We start from the raw sequence: 22434 nt of genomic DNA on the forward strand, positions 1-22434 counted from the left end.
TAAGGACCTGTGGCGTCCCTCAAACACCTGCTGCTAGTCTAAGGACCTGTGGTGACCCTCAAACACCTGCTGCTAGTCTAAGGACCTGTGGTGACCCTGAAACACCTGCTGCTAGTCTAAGGACCTGCGGTGTCCCTCACAAACACCTGCTGCTAGTCTAAGGACCTGTGGTGACCCTGAAACACCTGCTGCTACTCTAAGGACCTGTGGTGACCCTGAAACACCTGCTGCTAGTCTAAGGACCTGTGGTGACCCTCACAAACACCTGCTGCTAGTCTAAGGACCTGTGGTGACCCTCAAACACCTGCTGCTAGTCTAAGGACCTGTGGTGACCCTCAAACAGCTCCTGCTACCTAAGAGGACATTTTAAACACAGAGCTGGAGAAATCTACAAATCGACACTTCTCTATATAACTACATAATCAAAAAGGAGTATTGTAGCCTACATTAGACAACTTGAACTGAGGGATAGAATCTATAATCTATAGGTTTATCATTTCTAAAAAACTAAACGATTACAAAATATTATTCCCTATCTGTAATACACCATTTTTTCAAACTTACCTGTAATTAATTTGATTAATTCATTAATGGATATTACAACTCCAACGTACGCTATTGTACACTGATTGAAGTCAGCCCTTCCTAATCCGTGACCTATAAATTTCCCTTCGCATTATTCACACTTGGCTGAGTACCATGGAACCAACAGAAGCCAGTCTACAGCCGCCAGACCAGTGCTACCTTCATTGCGCTGCACCAAGCAAGTCACACAACAAAGCTCATGCTTCTATCCCTCGTGATGTTGAAATCAAACGGCATGTAAACGATAGTCTACATTCCAAATCCGTTACTTTGTATCGTTTACGGGCTACACAAGTATTGTACTGTAGGCCTACGTGACTGTAACCCCGAAAGTAAATAACGTTTTTTTTCTTTGAAGGCTACAATGTATCGTTCTTTCCTGAAATGTTGTCCCTTGGTAAATCCTGAAAAAAAGTCCCTGTGCAAAAAAACACGGGAAAAAAATCAACCAAATGTTTTTTTTTCTGTTAGAAATCAGAACGAGGGCAGGTTCGAGACGAGAACACAAACATCCTAAAAGTAAAAGAAGAGAGGAGAAAACTCAACATAATAAAGTTGTTTATTAACCTGTTACACTGCTAGGTTGGCTCGTTAGTCAGTAAAAGTTATATACATCTTCATCACCTACCTGTCAGGAATAGTACAGGAATCCACCATCTCAGCAACAAACACATCTTCCATATCAAAGCATTTTCGTTTAGAGAAGTCCTGTGTACATGTTCTCCTCGCCTTTTCCGCCTCATTCCTCAAACCGCTATTCGGAGCGCCTCGCTCTACCCGAGTATAACGGGACTGTAACGCTCCTAGCTCTGACCGAGTATAACGGGACTGTACAGGTCCTGGCTCTTCCCGATTATAACGGGACTGTACCGTTTGAGAAATGGGTGGTGCAAGCGCGGTTTGGTCCTCTTGAGGACAAGGGGGGGGGGGGGGGGGGGGGGGGGGGCGTTCATTTAAAAGTGACTCAAGCAACTTTACATGTTGTGGCCAATGGGACTGTGTCTATATGGGTCATTCTTGAATTGCGGTGATAAATTCTGATCCTTGACTTTGGCATCATGTAAAAGCATTTTAAAATGAGAACAACATGACAAGTAATACATTTGTCTTTTGTTTTTACAGTTATTTAATAATAAAACATATATGAGTCATTTATACTACAAAACACATTTTCGTATGCATTGTAGAAACTACTGGGGGATAGCAGGTTGGCTTGTCCTACTGGTTATGTGTAGCGGTGTAGTGACATGTTTTGGGCGATTTGAATGCTAGACATTGAAACAAAATTATGTAACATATTGCCTACATCAATAAAAACAAATGATATTATTACTAGTATAATGTGTGTCCCTCAATTTTATGTCATTGGTGTTAGCGCCTTGAAAATCACTGATTACAAAGATATACAAGGACCTTGAGCTCTGGTGGAAAACTGTTATCAGGGGAGGAGTCTGTTATCGGGGGAGGAGTCTGTTACCGGGGGAGGGGTCTATATTATCAGGGGAGGAGTCTGTTATCGGGGAGTGGTCTATATTATCTGGGGAGGAGTCTGTTATCGGGGGGAGAGGTCTATATTATCGGGCGAGGGGTCTATATTATCTGGGGAGGAGTCTGTTACCGGGGGAGGGGTCTATATTATCAGGGGAGGAGTCTGTTATCGGGGAGTGGTCTATATTATCAGGGGAGGAGTCTATATTAATGAAAAGATGAGCTAAACACCTCCTTTTATTATGTCATAGATTTGAGGATTCCATTGATCATGTGTTGTGTCTGAATCCAGTGTTACTTGGTGTTGGTCAATTTGAATGACACTAAGTAACATTGTGAGCTTAATCATATCACTAATATCACTAATCATTTCACTAATCATATCACTTCAGTAAATCATTTTTTAAAGGATTGATGACTATAGATTTCAGCATTTGTGGCCTCCATTTCAGAAAATCATAATTTACCTAAAATGTCTCATTGTTGTTTACGTCATTGGTGTTGATGCTCCTACAGGTGGAACAATGTCATCATACTGGTAAAAACTATGAAAAGACATTAAGCTCCATTAGTTGATTTAGAATAGATGTACCCAAATACATTTAAATAAAACACATCTAGAAAAATACAGCTACATTTTTCCAAAATGCCCAAATGACACCTACATTCAAGAACGACACCTAGTATCTTAGTGGGGTGGATATAAAATTGTGATTTATTAGAAATCAATTGAATATTATATTTTCATTGAACAATGCCTCTTAGACGATGGGGGAAAGACAGTGAATGGAGAATAAAGGGAGCCCACTGGACACAAACTGGTTGAATCAACGTTGTTTAAATGTAATCCAGTCACCAGAGTATTTCTTCATAGGCTAGGGACTGGACACAAACTGGTTGAATCAACGTTGTTTAAATGTAATCCAGTCACCAGAGTACTTCTTCATAGGCTAGGGACTGAACAAGCCCTTAGCCTGATTGTAGATAGCATGCAAAGGACACAGGAGATCTTTTGGAGAGATCTTCACAATTGCTGTAATAGTCTGTGCAGAATCTCAAACAGCGTTGATCACTTGCATTATGTGCTTTTGATGTGATCTCATCTGTAATCCAGGTCTTTCGGCTGTGTTATTAGATGAAGCGCAGTGATCAAATTAAATTGTATAAAAATACATAGAACATCGTCTTCCCATTTGAACTGTGTTGTGCTTTTAAAATGGTTGAAAGCACAGTGATAACTATACCAACAACCAGACATCGTCTTCCCATTTGAACTGTGTTGTGCTTTTAAAATGGTTGAAAGCACAGTGATAACTATACCAACAACCAGACATCGTCTTCCCATTTGAACTGTGTTGTGCTTTTAAAATGGTTGAAAGCACAATGATAACTATACCAACAACCAGACATCGTCTTCCCATTTGAACTGTGTTGTGCTTTTAAAATGGTTGAAAGCACAGTGATAACTATACCAACAACCAGACATCGTCTTCCCATTTGAACTGTGTTGTGCTTTTAAAATGGTTGAAAGCACAGTGATAACTATACCAACAACCAGACATTGTCTTCCCATTTTAACTGTGTTGTGCTTTTAAAATGGTTGAAAGCACAGTGAAAACTATACCAACAACCAGACATTGTCTTCCCATTTGAACTGTGTTGTGCTTTTAAAATGGTTGAAAGCACAGTGAAAACTATACCAACAACCAGACATTGTTTTTTTCCATTGAAATGTTGTTGTGCTTTTAGATGGTTGAAAGCACAGTGATAAACACATTGGGAATTCAACAATGAGTCATTCCTTCCACCATTTTTCTAAACGAATCAACGGTACCACAGCTGGCTAATCGAAACTAGGCGATAGTGAACAGTCCCACAACAAAGACAAATTAGTCAAGGGGACATTGCTGCCCTCTGTCGTTTCTTCACGTTCTGTACATTCATTTCTCCAGAGAGAGGAGAAACATCCTGTTGTCTGCACTGAAACCACACACACATTGTGGCCTTTTAATATATACATTTGGCTTTAATATAAATTCACTGTAAACCCAATGAAAACATTTGTACACAGATTAGAAACATGATACATTTTATTTACAGTTTATAAATTGTACCATCACATCTAACCAAAACTTCAAACATTTGATGTTTTAACGAGTTAAATTGTCCCTGTACATTTCAAAAGCATAAAAACAAAAGGTTAGACATTTTTGTCAAAGATTAAAGGCATGATTATCTTCCCTTCCTTAGATAAAAACTCCTCACTCAGACAGACCCATTTAATAGGTCTGAACCCAACGAAGCCACTTCTAGTTAAGTGAGTCTGTTGTCTGGCCTCAGGCTATAATGAGGAAGTGAAACGACTAGGCACATGCCACAGAGTGAAACTAGTTTCTCTCTGTTCTTAAAATGGGTCTCTAGGTTCTCTTTCAAAAGGCCTGATTGACTCACTCACTCCAAAAACAAGTCATGGTTTGAATATGTTAATGAAGACTCACCTGAGACACCTGACACTCCACTGCATTAACACGCATCACGACGTTAAATACATGGACAAAACACAACACTTCTAAGTAATGAAAACAACTATTAAAAAGGTTAACAACTTTATTTATTAGAGGGTATTATCAATCTACAGTTGATATTAGAGGGTATTACCAATCTACAGTTGATGTTAAATGTAACTCTTGTAAATGTAACTATTAGAGGGTATTATCAGAGGGTATTACCAATCTACAGTTGATATTAGAGGGTATTACCAATCTACAGTTGATATTAGAGGGTATTACCAATCTACAGTTGATATCAGAGGGTATTACCAATCTACAGTTGATATTAGAGGGTATTACCAATCTACAGTTGATATTAGAGGGTATTACCAATCTACAGTTGATATCAGAGGGTATTACCAATCTACAGTTGATATTAGAGGGTATTACCAATCTACAGTTGATATTAGAGGGTATTACCAATCTACAGTTGATATTAGAGGGTATTATCAATCTACAGTTGATATTAGAGGGTATTATCAATCTACAGTTGATATTAGAGGGTATTACCAATCTACAGTTGATATTAGAGGGTATTATCAATCTACAGTTGATATTAGAGGGTATTATCAATCTACAGTTGATATTAGAGGGTATTATCAATCTACAGTTGATATTAGAGGGTATTATCAATCTACAGTTGATATTAGAGGGTATTATCAATCTACAGTTGATATCAGAGGGTATTATCAATCTACAGTTGATATTAGAGGGTATTATCAATCTACAGTTGATATTAGAGGGTATTATCAATCTACAGTTGATATTAGAGGGTATTATCAATCTACAGTTGATATTAGAGGGTATTATCAATCTACAGTTGATAAAAACAAACAGACCGTCACCAAAAAGCTTGTGGTTCTCAAACAGCCAAGACCTGAGACTGACGTGGAAAGCTCTTCAGTCACACCAACAGTAGACAATAAGGCAGGAGGGAAAATGCATTATCTGTCACACCAACAGTAGACAATAAGGCAGGAGGGTTAATGCATTATCTGTCACACCAACAGTAGACAATAAGGCAGGAGGGAAAATGCATTATCCAATGAGCTGCACTGAAAATTCATACACAGTCTTATTCAGGCAATGGCAGCTTGTAACAGAAAGGACATTTAAATTCAGATTCAAGAATAAAACATTTTAAAAAAAATCCTAATTGAAAATACTAGATGGCACTTTTCAAATCTTTGAATCAGCATTCCAATTCGCTTCCTGACTACTGAACTGAATTGAGGCCTTCCTTCCTTCAATCATAGGCTGTACTCCACATTGAAGGCCTTTACATAGATAACAGTGATACTCTACATTGAAGACCTTTACATAGATAACAGTGATACTCCACATTGAAGACCTTTACATAGATAACAGTGATACTCCACATTGAAGGCCTTTACATAGATAAGTGATACTCCACATTAAAGGCCTTTACATAGATAACAGTGATACTCCACATTGAAGGCCTTTACATAGATAACAGTGATACTCCACATTGAAGGCCTTTACATAGATAACAGTGATACTCCACATTGAAGGCCTTTACATAGATAACAGTGATACTCCACATTAAAGGCCTTTACATAGATAACAGTGATACTCCACATTGAAGGCCTTTACATAGATAATAGTGATACTCCACATTGAAGACCTTTACATAGATAACAGTGATACTCCACATTGAAGACCTTTACATAGATAACAGTGATACTCCACATTGAAGACCTTTACATAGATAACAGTGATACTCCACATTGAAGGCCTTTACATAGATAACAGTGATACTCCACATTGAAGGCCTTTACATAGATAACAGTGATACTCCACATTAAAGGCCTTTACATAGATAACAGTGATACTCCACATTAAAGGCCTTTACATAGATAACAGTGATACTCCACATTGAAGGCCTTTACATAGATAACAGTGATACTCCACATTGAAGACCTTTACATAGATAACAGTGATACTCCACATTGAAGACCTTTACATAGATAACAGTGATACTCCACATTGAAGACCTTTACATAGATAACAGTGATACTCCACATTGAAGACCTTTACATAGATAATAGTGATACTCCACATTGAAGGCCTTTACATAGATAACAGTGATACTCCACATTGAAGACCTTTACATAGATAACAGTGATACTCCACATTGAAGACCTTTACATAGATAACAGTGATACTCCACATTGAAGGCCTTTACATAGATAAGTGATACTCTACATTGAAGGCCTTTACATAGATAACAGTGATACTCCACATTGAAGACCTTTACATAGATAACAGTGATACTCCACATTGAAGACCTTTACATAGATAACAGTGATACTCCACATTGAAGACCTTTACATAGATAATAGTGATACTCCACATTGAAGGCCTTTACATAGATAACAGTGATACTCCACATTGAAGACCTTTACATAGATAACAGTGATACTCCACATTGAAGGCCTTTACATAGATAACAGTGATACTCCACATTGAAGGCCTTTACATAGATAACAGTGATACTCCACATTGAAGACCTTTACATAGATAACAGTGATACTCCACATTGAAGGCCTTTACATAGATAACAGTGATACTCCACATTGAAGACCTTTACATAGATAACAGTGATACTCCACATTGAAGGCCTTTACATAGATAACAGTGATACTCCACATTGAAGGCCTTTACATAGATAACAGTGATACTCTACATTGAAGACCTTTACATAGATAACAGTGATACTCCACATTGAAGACCTTTACATAGATAACAGTGATACTCCACATTGAAGACCTTTACATAGATAAGTGATACTCCACATTGAAGACCTTTACATAGATAACAGTGATACTCCACATTGAAGGCCTTTACATAGATAACAGTGATACTCCACATTGAAGACCTTTACATAGATAACAGTGATACTCCACATTGAAGGCCTTTACATAGATAACAGTGATACTCCACATTGAAGGCCTTTACATAGATAACAGTGATACTCCACATTGAAGGCCTTTACATAGATAACAGTGATACTCCACATTGAAGACCTTTACATAGATAACAGTGATACTCCACATTGAAGGCCTTTACATAGATAAGTGATACTCTACATTGAAGGCCTTTACATAGATAACAGTGATACTCCACATTGAAGGCCTTTACATAGATAACAGTGATACTCCACATTGAAGACCTTTACATAGATAACAGTGATACTCCACATTGAAGGCCTTTACATAGATAAGTGATACTCGACATTGAAGACCTTTACATAGATAACAGTGATACTCCACATTAAAGGCCTTTACATAGATAACAGTGATACGCTCCACCTCTAGTCGGCATGGTGTCTAGCAGGGTTCCCCAACTGACAGACCCTTTTATTTGGCCCCCCCAACTTTTCTCAACCCCAAAATTATATAATTATATATATATAAAAACATAAAAAATAAAGAAAATTATATATCATTTTTTTTATTTTATTTTACTTTTTGTAGAATTGCTATTGTTGAACATAAAAGACTGTACAAACACCAGGAAATCAGCTCCAAGTGATTTTCATTTAGTTCAAGTATTCCCACACATAAGAGCGATATATATGCGAGGGTTTACAAATGTAAGCAAGGTTCTAAATTATTATATATTTGTCAAATATTACATCCGTTTCGGTTTCTTGCAGTCAATTTGCCGTCTACAAATGATTTATAATTATGTTCCGGCCCCCTGAACTTCTGCTGAAGGAAAAACACCATCCGGTGGCTGAATCTATTTGATGATCCCTGATCTACAGGCTTTACTTCGTTGTGTTACTGTCGTCCTGTTATTGATGTGACCGAGTTCAGCCTGGCAGCTAGGCCCTTTGTGATCCCTGACCTACAGGCTGTACTTCGTTGTGTTACTGTCGTCCTGTTATTGATGTGACCGAGTTCAGCCTGGCAGCTAGGCCCTTTGTGAAGTCTGACCTACAGGCTGTACTTCGTTGTGTTACTGTCGTCCTGTTATTGATGTGACCGAGTTCAGCCTGGTAGCTAGGCCCTTTGTGATCCCTGACCTACAGGCTTTACTTCGTTGTGTTACTGTCGTCCTGTTATTGATGTGACCGAGTTCAGCCTGGCAACTAGGCCCTTTGTGAAGTCTGACCTACAGGCTTTACTTCGTTGTGTTACTGTCGTCCTGTTATTGATGTGACCGAGTTCAGCCTGGCAGCTAGGCCCTTTGTGATCCCTGACCTACAGGCTTTACTTCGTTGTGTTACTGTCGTCCTGTTATTGATGTGACCGAGTTCAGCCTGGCAGCTAGGCCCTTTGTGATCCCTGACCTACAGGCTTTACTTCGTTGTGTTACTGTCGTCCTGTTATTGATGTGACCGAGTTCAGCCTGGCAGCTAGGCCCTTTGTGAAGTCTGACCTACAGGCTTTACTTCGTTGTGTTACTGTCGTCCTGTTATTGATGTGACCGAGTTCAGCCTGGCAGCTAGGCCCTTTGTGAAGCCTGACCTACAGGCTTTACTTCGTTGTGTTACTGTCGTCCTGTTATTGATGTGACCGAGTTCAGCCTGGCAGCTAGGCCCTTTGTGAAGTCTGACCTACAGGCTTTACTTCGTTGTGTTACTGTCGTCCTGTTATTGATGTGACCGAGTTCAGCCTGGCAGCTAGGCCCTTTGTGAAGTCTGACCTACAGGCTTTACTTCGTTGTGTTACTGTCGTCCTGTTATTGATGTGACCGAGTTCAGCCTGGTAGCTAGGCCCTTTGTGAAGTCTGACCTACAGGCTTTACTTCGTTGTGTTACTGTCGTCCTGTTATTGATGTGACCGAGTTCAGCCTGGCAGCTAGGCCCTTTGTGAAGTCTGACCTACAGGCTTTACTTCGTTGTGTTACTGTCGTCCTGTTATTGATGTGACCGAGTTCAGCCTGGCAGCTAGGCCCTTTGTGAAGTCTGACCTACAGGCTTTACTTCGTTGTGTTACTGTCGTCCTGTTATTGATGTGACCGAGTTCAGCCTGGCAGCTAGGCCCTTTGATGATCCCTGACCTACAGGCTTTACTTCGTTGTGTTACTGTCGTCCTGTTATTGATGTGACCGAGTTCAGCCTGGCAGCTAGGCCCTTTGATGATCCCTGACCTACAGGCTTTACTTCGTTGTGTTACTGTCGTCCTGTTATTGATGTGACCGAGTTCAGCCTGGCAGCTAGGCCCTTTGTGAAGTCTGACCTACAGGCTTTACTTCGTTGTGTTACTGTCGTCCTGTTATTGATGTGACCGAGTTCAGCCTGGCAGCTAGGCCCTTTGTGATCCCTGACCTACAGGCTTTACTTCGTTGTGTTACTGTCGTCCTGTTATTGATGTGACCGAGTTCAGCCTGGCAGCTAGGCCCTTTGTGATCCCTGACCTACAGGCTTTACTTCGTTGTGTTACTGTCGTCCTGTTATTGATGTGACCGAGTTCAGCCTAGCAGCTAGGCCCTTTGTGATCCCTGACCTACAGGCTTTACTTCGTTGTGTTACTGTCGTCCTGTTATTGATGTGACCGAGTTCAGCCTGGCAGCTAGGCCCTTTGTGAAGTCTGACCTACAGGCTTTACTTCGTTGTGTTACTGTCGTCCTGTTATTGATGTGACCGAGTTCAGCCTGACAGCTAGGCCCTTTGTGAAGTCTGACCTACAGGCTTTACTTCGTTGTGTTACTGTCGTCCTGTTATTGATGTGACCGAGTTCAGCCTGACAGCTAGGCCCTTTGTGAAGTCTGACCTACAGCAGCTACTATGTTTATAATATTCATTATATTTTCAACCAAAAACAAGTTGTGGGAAACATTAAGTGGCTCTAATCTATTCTATTTTTAGAAGGCTGTTGGTAAAATTATGATTAAATGACTGAACAAATGATTTTAAATGGAACTGTAACTAAGTAAACTTATACTCTGTTTTATTATATCTGATTAACAATATGAGTTCATACGATGGGAAAAAAATAATGGCATAATTAAATTACAGTAACAAAGGCTTAGTAGGTTTATTGGCCGGTACACTGGGAGGTCTGTCCCGATCATCGTAGGGCTCATCATAACGATCACTGTACCGTCCGCCGTCACTGCGTTCATCGTAAACACGATCGCGGTCGTACCGGTCACGGCGGTCAGAGTAGCGGTCGTCCTGGTCCCTGCGGTCATCGTGGCGCTCGCGGCGGTCATCGTAGTCGCTGCGGCGGTCATCGTAGTCGCTGCGGCGGTCATCGTAGTCGCTGCGGCGGTCATCGTAGTCCTTCTCACTGCGTTCCTTGTACTGGTCGCGACGGTCCACGATCTTGGGTAGGCGGTCATCGTAGTCGCTGCGGCGGTCATCGTAGTCCTTCTCGCTGCGTTCCTTGTACTGGTCGCGGCGGTCCACGATCTTGGGTGGGTGGTCTTCATCGTCGCCTTCCTTGCTGCGCGTCTGGCGAACCTCGCCGTTCACCACGGGTTTGTCGTCGTGGAACTCCTCCCCCTCTGGAACCCTGAGGACATATCAGTGGACAGGAGACTCACCATCTCAGTTCTCATGGTGTGTGTGTGTGTGACAGACCATACATACCCCATAGCGTACTCCTCTGCTTTGTCCTTCTTCTTCCTGCAGCAGCAGCAGTAGATGAGGATGATGAGCAGCACCAGAACACCAACCACAACGCCGCCAATGATACCCGCTGTTGAACCCAGGGCCATAGACGCTACAGGAGAGAGAGGTGGTGAAGAGGTGAGGTGAGGAGGAGAGGTGAGGTGAGGAAGATGGATGAGAAATGGAAGAGGAGAGGTGAGAAGAGGAAAAGAGGTGAGGAGAGGAGAGGTGAGGAGAGGAGAGGAAAAGAGGAGAGGAGAGGAGAGGAGAGGAAAAGAGGAGAGGAGAGGTGAGGAGAGGAGGAGAGGTGAGGAGAGGAGGAGAGGAGAGGAGGAGAGGAGAGGAGAGGAGAGGAGAGGAGAGGAGAGGAGAGGAGAGGAAAAGAGGAGAGGAGAGGTGAGGAGAGGTGAGGAGAGGAAAAGAGGTGAGTAGAGGAGAGGTGAGGAGAGGAGAGGAGAGGTGAGGAGAGGTGAGGAGAGGTGAGGAGAGGTGAGGAGAGGTGAGGAGAGGAAAAGAGGTGAGTAGAGGAAAAGAGGTGAGAAGAGGAGAGGTGAGGAGAGGAGAGGAGAGGAAAAGAGGTGAGGAGAGGAAAAGAGGTGAGAAGAGGAGAGGTGAGGAGAGGAAAAGAGGTGAGGAGAGGAAAAGAGGTGAGAAGAGGAGAGGTGAGGAGAGGAGAGGTGAGGAGAGGAAAAGAGGTGAGAAGAGGAGAGGTGAGGAGAGGAGAGGAGAGGTGAGGAGAGGAGAGGAGAGGAAAAGAGGTGAGTAGAGGAAAAGAGGTGAGAAGAGGAGAGGTGAGGAGAGGAAAAGAGGTGAGTAGAGGAGAGGAGGAGAGGTGAGGAGAGGAGAGGTGAGGAGAGGAAAAGAGGTGAGTAGAGGAAAAGAGGTGAGAAGAGGAGAGGTGAGGAGAGGAGGAGAGGAGAGGAGAGGAGAGGAGAGGAGAGGAGAGGAGAGGAGAGGAGAGGAGAGGAGAGGAGAGGAGAGGAGAGGAGAGGAGAGGAGAGGTGAGGAGAGGAGAGGTGAGGAGAGGAAAAGAGGTGAGTAGAGGAGAGGTGAGGAGAGGTGAGTAGAGGAGAGGAGAGGAGAGGTGAGGAGAGGAAAAGAGGTGAGTAGAGGAGAGGTGAGGAGAGGAGGAGAGGAGAGGAGAGGAAAAGAGGTGAGTAGAGGAAAAGAGGTGAGAAGAGGAGAGGTGAGGAGAGGAAAAGAGGTGAGAAGAGGAGAGGTGAGGAGAGGAGGAGAGGTGAGAAGAGGAAAGGTGAGGAGAGGAGAGGAGAGGTGAGGAGAGGAAAAGAGGTGAGAAGAGGAGAGGTGAGGAGAGGAGAGGAGAGGAGAGGAGAGGTGAGGAGAGGAGAGGAGAGGTGAGGAGAGGAGAGGAGAGGAGAGGAGAGGTGAGGAGAGGAGAGGAGAGGAGAGGTGAGGAGAGGTGAGAAGGAGAGGGGAGAAGGAGAAGAGAAGAGGTGAGAAGAGGAGAGGTGAGAAGGAGAGAGGTGAGAAGGGGAGAGGTGAGAAGGGGAGAGGTGAGAAGGAGAGAGGTGAGAAGGAGAGAGGTGAGAAGGAGAGAGGTGAGAAGGAGAGAGGTGAGAAGGAGAGAGGTGAGAAGGAGAGAGGTGAGAAGGAGAGAGGTGAGAAGGAGAGAGGTGAGAAGGAGAGAGGTGAGAAGGAGAGAGGTGAGAAGGAGAGAGGTGAGAAGGAGAGGTGAGAAGAGAAGAGGTGATATGAGGTGATATGAGGTGAGGAGAGTTGGTGAGAAGAGGAGAGGCGAGCATGAGAGGAGAGGCGAAGTGGAGAGGAGAGGCGAAGTGGAGAGGAGAGGCGAAGTGGAGAGGAGAGGCGAAGTGGAGAGGAGAGGCGAAGTGGAGAGGAGAGGCGAAGTGGAGAGGAGAGGCGAAGTGGAGAGGAGAGGCGAAGTGGAGAGGAGAGGCGAAGTGGAGAGGAGAGGAGAGGCGAAGTGGAGAGGAGAGGCGAAGTGGAGAGGAGAGGCGAAGTGGAGAGGCGAAGTGGAGAGGCGAAGTGGAGAGGCGAAGTGGAGAGGCGAAGTGGAGAGGCGAAGTGGAGAGGCGAAGTGGAGAGGCGAAGTGGAGAGGCGAAGTGGAGAGGAGGAAGGGCGAGGAGGAGGAAGGGCGAGGAGAAGGAAGGGCGAGGAGGAGGAAGGGCGAGGAGGAGGAAGGGCGAGGAGGAGGAAGGGCGAGGAGGAGGAGAGGCGAGGAGGAGGCAAGGCGAGGAGGAGGTGGCGAGAAGTGGAGAGGAGATGCGAGGTGAAGAGGAGCGAGGTGAGGAGGAGAGTCGGGTCGGAGAGGCGAGGAGGAGCATGAGAGGAGAGGAGGAGCATGAGAGAAGAGGTGTAGCATGAGAGGATGAGTATCCTGTTACAGGACCATCCTCATGTGATGGTTACATTGCCTCAGATCTGAACATTTGTGTTAGCTCCCAGAGATAATGCCTAAGCTTTAGCTCAGCAGTCTCGTATTGTGCACTCACGTGGCATGACGGACAGCGTCAGGTTGCATTTGGCACTGCGGATCTTATTAGTGGAGGTACAGACGTAGTATCCTGAGGATTCCATGGTGAGGTTGAAGAGAGACAGGACACCATCCTCTGGAAGAGACGGAGACAACCTGTTAGGTCAGGAGTCAAGGTCATAGTCAAGGTCATAGTCAAGGTCATAGTCAAGGTCATAGTCAAGGTCATAGTCAAGGTCATAGTCAAGGTCATAGTCAAGGTCATATCAAGTGAAGATTAACAAGCACACACAGACACTACATACTGTCTGTTGTCCTGGGTGCAGGTGCTCGGGGCATGTTTCTGACGTCGTAGCCCTGCCACTTGTAGGTAGGAAGAGGAGAGCCCTCTTCAGACTGACAGGTGAGACTGATGTTCTGGAAGTACTCTGCCTTCCCATCGACCTTACAGACAGGCACAGAGGGAGCCACTGTGGACACAATATGTTTTGCAACGTTAAGTTAAACAGTAATCATCGACACTTTACGGATTTCTAAGGTTTATTATGGAATAAAGCGGAAACGAAGCTAAATTCTACGGTTTATTATGTAATATTCTACGGGAGTCATTGTTGTTTTTTACCCAGGACCACCAGACGGGTGGTGTCAGCCAGCTGACCCTTGTCATCCTTGGGGATGGCGACCCGACACTCGAATAGTCGGTTGTCCTGGAGACCGATGGAGGAGAGCTTCAGGTTGGCTACTCCTTTAGCTATGTCCTGCTCCAGGGAAGCTCTTCCTTCATACCTGTCACTGATGTCCAGGTCACCAGTAGAGTAGGAGGTAAGGACGGACACCTGGAAACAACAATGTCAACAACAACATGGAAGCACCAATGCTAACCTCCTCTGTTATTGGTAATGGTGAGAGTTTAGGCTGTCTTGGGGGTAGGATCTTTGATCCTCTAACTTTCTCACTCATCATTATTCACTATTCATGCAGAATTATCCTTAACCATGGAAGCATCCACGTTAATGTAGATTTGTTCAGAAACATTTTCTATTCTTATTTTACAATAAAAGTGACTCCAAAATGACACGATACATTATTTACCATTCATTTCGATTGGGCACAAAATAATCTGAAAAACTAACTGCAAATGCATCCAACAAACTAGGTGTTATAATTATGTCTGTACGGAATATGGGACCCAAAAACTACTGTATTTATAACAATATTTAAGGGTGTTAATTTTGACCCCTAACTTCTTGGGGGAATTAATTACTTGTTAAGTCAAATCACTTTCTCTGCACAACTGTAGTATAAAAATGTCCCAATCATTGCTCATCTTTATCAAGGGGATCAATAGTTTAAACCCACTGAATGTAAAAGAGCTGATCAGAGTGATTTCTGGTTGGTTTATTACCTCTGGCTCTCCGGGTTTGTCTGCTTCAGCCAACCAGGATATGACGACCAGATTGTTGATTGGGTTCTTGGGTTTGAAGCTGCATGGTATAGTGATGTTGTCTCCCCTGGCGAACTCATAGGACTGCTGAGGGATGGACACCTCTAAAGCTACAGTCATGGACACGACTGGGACAGAGAGAGACAGACAGGAAGAAACAGGAAGACAGGTTTTACAGACACTGACGTATAGAGCTGTAGGAGGTGAACACTGTTAAAATGAAGTGCTTTGTAACACTAAAACTAATGGCAAATGAGCTGCCACCAACTTCAAGGAGAGGAAACCTTAAAGTACCACAAGAACGGAATTATTTTTTTTCAACTGAAAGACGATTCCCATGATGTTGCACAATAATTCAAGAAGTCATTGTTTTATTCAAAGTATGATATATTTAGGCTTGAAGTGGGGACATTGGATATTTCCGTGTCAGCGCTGTGTTTCCCCAATAGGACATAACATGCTAATACTTTCCAGTCTACATTTATTGTCAGCGCTGTGTTTCCCCAATAGGACATAACATGCTAATACTTTCCAGTCTACATTTATTGTCAGCGCTGGGTTTCCCCAATAGGACATAACATGCTAATACTTTCCAGTCTACATTTATTGTCAGCGCTGGGTTTCCCCAATAGGACATAACATGCTAATACTTTCCAGTCTACATTTATTGTCAGCGCTGGGTTTCCCCAATAGGACATAACATGCTAATACTTTCCAGTCTACATTTATTGTCAGCGCTGGGTTTCCCCAATAGGACATAACATGCTAATACTTTCCAGTCTACATTTATTGTCAGCGCTGGGTTTCCCCAATAGGACATAACATGCTAATACTTTCCAGTCTACATTTATTGTCAGAGCTGTGTTTCCCCAATAGGACATAACATGCTAATACTTTCCAGTCTACATTTATTGTCAGCGCTGGGTTTCCCCAATAGGACATAACATGCTAATACTTTCCAGTCTACATTTATTGTCAGAGCTGTGTTTCCCCAATAGGACATAACATGCTAATACTTTCCAGTCTACATTTATTGTCAGAGCTGTGTTTCCCCAATAGGACATAACATGCTAATACTTTCCAGTCTACATTTATTGTCAGAGCTGTGTTTCCCCAATAGGACATAACATGCTAATACTTTCCAGTCTACATTTATTGTCAGAGCTGTGTTTCCCCAATAGGACATAACATGCTAATACTTTCCAGTCTACATTTATTGTCAGAGCTGTGTTTCCCCAATAGGACATAACATGCTAATACTTTCCAGTCTACATTTATTGTCAGCGCTGTGTTTCCCCAATAGGACATAACATGCTAATACTTTCCAGTCTACATTTATTGTCAGCGCTGGGTTTTATTTCAATGTAACCACCCAACAGCATGGCATTGTATATTAATCAGAAACATCTGCAAAGTTCTTCCTCCGTAGCATACACCTGGCCACCTGAGCCAAGCAGCTTTTCTCTGTAACATACACCTGGCCACCTGAGCCATGCAGCTTTTCTCTGTAACATACACCTGGCCACCTGAGCCATGCAGCTTTTCTCTGTAACATACACCTGGCCACCTGAGCCATGCAGCTTTTCTCTGTAACATACACCTGGCCACCTGAGCCATGCAGCTTTTCTCTGTAACATACACCTGGCCACCTGAGCCATGCAGCTTTTCTCTGTAACATACACCTGGCCACCTGAGCCATGCAGCTTTTCTCTGTAACATACACCTGGCCACCTGAGCCATGCAGCTTTTCTCTGTAACATACACCTGGCCACCTGAGCCATGCAGCTTTTCTCTGTAACATACACCTGGCCACCTGAGCCATGCAGCTTTTCTCTGTAACATACACCTGGCCACCTGAGCCATGCAGCTTTTCTCTGTAACATACACCTGGCCACCTGAGCCATGCAGCTTTTCTCCTTAGCATACACCTGGCCACCTGAGCCAAGCAGCTTTTCTCTGTAACATACACCTGGCCACCTGAGCCATGCAGCTTTTCTCCGTAACATACACCTGGCCACCTGAGCCATGCAGCTTTTCTCCGTAACATACACCTGGCCACCTGAGCCATGCAGCTTTTCTCCTTAGCATACACCTGGCCACCTGAGCCATGCAGCTTTTCTCCATAACATACACCTGGCCACCTGAGCCATGCAGCTTTTCTCCATAACATACACCTGGCCACCTGAGCCATGGAGCTTTTCTCCGTAACATACACCTGGCCACCTGAGCCATGCAGCTTTTCTCTGTAACATACACCTGGCCACCTGAGCCATGGAGCTTTTCTCCATAACATACACCTGGCCACCTGAGCCATGCAGCTTTTCTCTGTAACATACACCTGGCCACCTGAGCCATGCAGCTTTTCTCTGTAACATACACCTGGCCACCTGAGCCATGCAGCTTTTCTCTGTAACATACACCTGGCCACCTGAGCCATGCAGCTTTTCTCCATAACATACACCTGGCCACCTGAGCCATGCAGCTTTTCTCCGTAACATACACCTGGCCACCTGAGCCATGGAGCTTTTCTCCATAACATACACCTGGCCACCTGAGCCATGCAGCTTTTCTCCATAACATACACCTGGCCACCTGAGCCATGGAGCTTTTCTCCGTAACATACACCTGGCCACCTGAGCCAAGCAGCTTTTCTCCGTAACATACACCTGGCCACCTGAGCCATGGAGCCATGCAGCTTTTCTCCTTAGCATACACCTGGCCACCTGAGCCATGCAGCTTTTCTCCATAACATACACCTGGCCACCTGAGCCAAGCAGCTTTTCTCCGTAACATACACCTGGCCACCTGAGCCAAGCAGCTTTTCTCTGTAACATACACCTGGCCACCTGAGCCAAGCAGCTTTTCTCTGTAACATACACCTGGCCACCTGAGCCAAGCAGCTTTTCTCTGTAACATACACCTGGCCACCTGAGCCAAGCAGCTTTTCTCCGTAACATACACCTGGCCACCTGAGCCAAGCAGCTTTTCTCTGTAACATACACCTGGCCACCTGAGCCAAGCAGCTTTTCTCCGTAGCATACACCTGGCCACCTGAGCCAAGGAGCAAATTAAAACAGGGAGGAACTAGGGTTTTTGCACCTCCACTTTTCATTGTTTCCAGAAAATGATCAGTTTTAAAATAGTATATATTATAGCGAGAGAGTGAGAGATAGGAACTGACCGTTTTATAAATGCTATAATTGCATGAAGTGTTGCTTCACGACGACACGCTTCACTGCTGATTGGTGCAGCTAGAAACCACAAGCGTCTATCCTATTTTATAAACTGGATGGTTCCAGCCCTGAATGCTGAAACATGTAATTTTACTTCTCTTATTACGTTGGTACTGTAACCAGCTTATAATAGCAATAAGGCACCTCGGGGGTATGTGGTGTTTGGCCAATATACCACGGCTAAGGGCTGTGTCCATGCACGAAAAACAACATGGAGTTGGGCATATAACACACCTCCTCGTACCTTATTGCTACATTGAACATGCACCAGCAAAAGATAATTAAAGAAACAGGTTTATCCATTTTGTCGTTACATGTCATTTGAGACGTGCATCATGAAGTCATTGTAGCCAATCACTTCACTTCCCCTGTGAGAACCATAAGCACGGGCCGACTTGGCTTTGCTGTACTGCGGCCGAAGCCTGCCAACACAAGGTTGCACCATGTTCATTACAATGTAGAAAAACTCATGTCTCTTATGTAAGATGCCAACACTTTGGAGAGAACAATAGATGACGAAGTCAAAGACAGTGGTTTCAATCTGGGGTGAAGTTTTCCCTAAATGCTTCTGACAAATCCAGCTCCAGAACCAGGCTAGCCAGCGGTTCATCTTATTGAATAAGGTGAATAAGGTGTAAAATAATGCAACAATGACATAACATTAGCTAGCTAGATAAGGTTAGCATGCTAGCTACACTGACAGCTCTCAGTTCTCCATTTATTTTACCCCCCCCCCCCCCCCCCCCCCCCCAATAGCCTGCGTCATTCAAGAGGTGGAATTTAAACGAGCATTTCCACTCTGGGGCAGGAATTACGTCGAATAGCATTGCCTTCTGGTGGGCGCATTTAAACTTTGCTAGAGTATTAAAACACATGGGCGTAAGGTTTATGAGATAGTACACATTACATCTATAACGGTGAAGTAGGTGAGACATTGCACTCAGAATTGCAGCCAGGGTATGTGGATTAATGGAATTCTGGAATCTAGGTTTAGCAGTCATCTTAGATAAGGGTGTGCTGGAGTACAGAGGACAGCCTCACACTGCAGCAATATAAACCCACACAGGTAATGTCATAACACCGAGAGTCTTATTATGTTGTCCTCCGTTATGACAGGGCTTTAGAAACTAGAGGACGGGTTACACCCACTGACAGTAAGGGAGTGAGAAGCCTTGCACAAAACCTTGGCTTGTGCAAGACAGAACTGTTTTCACAAGTACAACCCTTGGACAGGACACTTGCGGATCGTAGGGCCTTACCCCCAATCACCTCAATGCTCCCATTACAGTCGTCGGGACGACACAGCCAGATATCAAACACCCAATCTTCCAATCTCAGGGCGGACATTCTAACCACAGACGTACACTATTATATAAATACTATAGCATGATTTACATGACTGGAAAAATACAAAGCATTAGTTTTCACATGGATTCATATGGAGGCTGTTGTCCTCCAGTGGGAATGCAAAGTGTTTAGGGTTGGGCACCTCTCCTGCCTGTGTCATCCAGCACTCTCTAACTATCAGCCCTCTCATCAGAATTACAGCTTCATCCATGTTTCTCAAATGTCACATTTCTAAGTGTTTAAGGTTAAGTTTAGGCATTAACTCTGAATTTAAGGTTAGGGTTAAGTTCAGGAATGAACTCCAAATTGTTAAGGCATTAACACCAAATGGTTAGGGTTAGCTACTAGGGTTAGGGTTAGCTACTAGGGTTAGCTACTAGGGTTAGCTACTAGGGTGCGGGTTAGCTACTAGGGTGCGGGTTAGCTACTAGGGTGCGGGTTAGCTACTAGGGTTAGCTACTAGGGTTAGGGTTAGCTACTAGGGTTAGCTACTAGGGTTAGCTACTAGGGTGCGGGTTAGCTACTAGGGTTAGCTACTAGGGTTAGGGTTAGCTACTAGGGTTAGGGTTAGCTACTAGGGTTAGCTACTAGGGTGCGGGTTAGCTACTAGGGTGCGGGTTAGCTACTAGGGTTAGCTACTAGGGTTAGGGTTAGCTACTAGGGTTAGGGTTAGCTACTAGGGTTAGCTACTAGGGTTAGGGTTAGCTACTAGGATTAGGGTTAGCTGTTAGGGTTAGCTACTAGGGTTAGGGTTAGCTACTAGGGTTAGGGTTAGCTACTAGGGTTAGCTACTAGGGTTAGAGTACTAAACTAACATATGGAATTGTTTTAATATGGTCATACCATGGATCATTTAGCTATTGGATTTAGAAGTTTAGGACCCCTAAAATAAAACAAAAATACATATATTTGATAAAATATTGAATTTGGCCTTTACTACTATAGCCCATAGAAACACATTGAATAGTATTCATAAATGGCAAAAAAGACAGTCAAAAAATGAATCATAAAGGAATAAGGTTTTGAAGTGTCTCATCCTATACCTAGGAGATAAGAAAGGAATAAGGTTTTAAAGTGTCTCATCCTATACCTAGGAGATAAGAAAGGAATAAGGTTTTAAAGTGTCTCATCCTATACCTAGGAGATAAGAAAGCAATATCTCTATATTGTAGATTTTGTGTGTGAATATATTTGTTGGAGCAAAACCACCTCCATTGGTTTGTATGGGTTATCTTGAGACTAGTCCAGGCGGTCTAAGGCACTGCATCGCAGTGCTAGAGGCGTCACTACAGACCCGGGTTCGATCCCGGGCTGTATCACAACCAGCTGTGATGGGGAGTCCCACAGGGCTGCTCACAATTGGTCCAGCGTTGTCCAGGTTTGGGGAGGGAGGGTTTGGTCAGGGTAGGCCATCATTGTAAATAATAATTTGTTCTTAACTGACTTGCCTAGTTAAATGAAAGGTAAAATAAATAGTCCAAAACAGAGAATACCATCGTGTTCGTGAGAGTCTCCCCTTTCCATAGTGGTCGTTCATTGCAAGAAAACTGATATCTCTAGTTTAAATGGATGGATTCTGATGGGGATTGTTTTATTCTGTTACTTAGATTGACGCACAGTTGCATCAACAGACTCAAGGTTTTTTAAATGATGTTGCTCTCTGTTTCTTCTCTCTGGACGCCAGGCAGTAAATACTAAATGTATTGCATTCTTTTACTTTCTGCTTTTTGATATACGTTAAGTGCTCCTGTTCTACCAATTTGTACAAAACAAGATGAGCTGAACACGTGAGGCGACGCCACACCGATACCATTAAGATGAGACATTTCCCCCCCCCCAAAAAAACACATGGGTGTGGCTCTTGTTGTATAGCACAAAGACATTTATGAAATTATATAAGATCAGTAAACTCACCGAGACAAAGCAAAACGCCAGCAAACGTCCCTTTCTGCGAGGCCATCATCGATCAGTAACAGTTACGACCTCTCCGGTCACCTGCGGTGTTTTTTGTAGGCTAGGGACCGCGGACAAGACCTTGGCCAGGTAGAAGGCTCACTAGGCTGAGTACCAAAACTTGTGCTAAGTGCTTTCCTGGCTGCGAACAGGACTTCAAAATGAGTGACGTTGTTATCTGCCAATCAGAACGTCAATATTTTGCAGGTAGCATTCTCTGCCCGCACTCTTATCTTGTCGGTACATGCCCTGTTATTTTGTTTCTCTCACAAGACTAACCTTTTGCAACATTAACTCTACACTTTGTCAAGAGAAACGTGTATGCACTTGCAGTGACTAACTCTGACCAACAGCCATAAGAAACAAATGCTTTTTTGAATGCAAATAGATGATCTTCTCTTCTGTAGTTTGAATGTGCAGAATTGAGAGAGGACAGCAGAGACAGATGGTATTTTCACCAGTGGTGCCAGAATCCCTGAGAGAGAAACACCTTCACTATGATTATATATATTTATTTACTTATTCAAGCTTAAAGGTGAGGGAGGAGCGTGTGTGTGGGAAAGACTGGTCAGGTTTCAGTCAGGAACAGGAAGGGTGTATGTGTCAGAATTGGGGAAGCGTTACATCTAGTCAGACTGGTTTGAAAAGGGGTGTGTCATCTCCACAGCACAGAGTCCCTCACATACAGGTAACCTCCTCCCCCCTGCCAAACTGACACAGACACACCTACACACCCTTCTTTTCTTGTTCCCCCCCTCTCTCTCTCTGTTATTGTTCTTGTCCCATTATGGCA

At 43.8% G+C, this 22434-nt stretch overlaps 2 protein-coding genes across 13 annotated transcripts in view; both read right to left on the bottom strand.

Annotated features, from left to right (window-relative positions):
- The window catches only part of LOC110495405 (immunoglobulin-like domain-containing receptor 2), a 58096-nt gene extending 56624 nt beyond the window's left edge, over positions 1-1472 (bottom strand). For all 5 annotated transcript variants that reach the window (XM_036982133.1, XM_036982134.1, XM_036982130.1 and 2 more), the window contains exon 1: positions 1214-1472. In XM_036982133.1, coding sequence (XP_036838028.1) covers positions 1214-1328 — 115 coding nt within the window. In that variant the 5' untranslated portion in view covers positions 1329-1472. The remainder of the gene's footprint in view (positions 1-1213) is intronic.
- Positions 1473-5769: 4297 nt separating this feature from the next.
- On the bottom strand, positions 5770-22088 carry LOC110495407 (cell surface A33 antigen-like). 8 transcript variants are annotated; one of them, XM_036982138.1, is made up of 9 exons: positions 21603-22088; positions 15070-15236; positions 14287-14500; positions 13970-14134; positions 13684-13800; positions 11188-11320; positions 10367-11110; positions 7888-10188; positions 5770-7852 (listed from the first exon to the last, which is right to left on the bottom strand). In XM_036982138.1, exons 1-7 carry the CDS (start codon positions 21649-21651, stop codon positions 10606-10608), a joined length of 1350 nt encoding a protein of 449 aa, XP_036838033.1. In that variant the 5' UTR covers positions 21652-22088; the 3' UTR covers positions 5770-7852; positions 7888-10188; positions 10367-10605. The 8 variants fall into 8 exon arrangements, with proteins under 8 accessions (XP_036838033.1, XP_036838031.1, XP_036838034.1 ...); XM_036982136.1 differs by having other exon boundaries at positions 7888-10277; XM_036982139.1 differs by having other exon boundaries at positions 7888-8406; positions 8763-11110.
- Positions 22089-22434: the final 346 nt, after the last annotated feature.

The sequence above is a fragment of the Oncorhynchus mykiss genome, chromosome 7 (genome assembly GCF_013265735.2).
Source record: "Oncorhynchus mykiss isolate Arlee chromosome 7, USDA_OmykA_1.1, whole genome shotgun sequence".
NCBI lineage: Eukaryota > Metazoa > Chordata > Actinopteri > Salmoniformes > Salmonidae > Oncorhynchus > Oncorhynchus mykiss.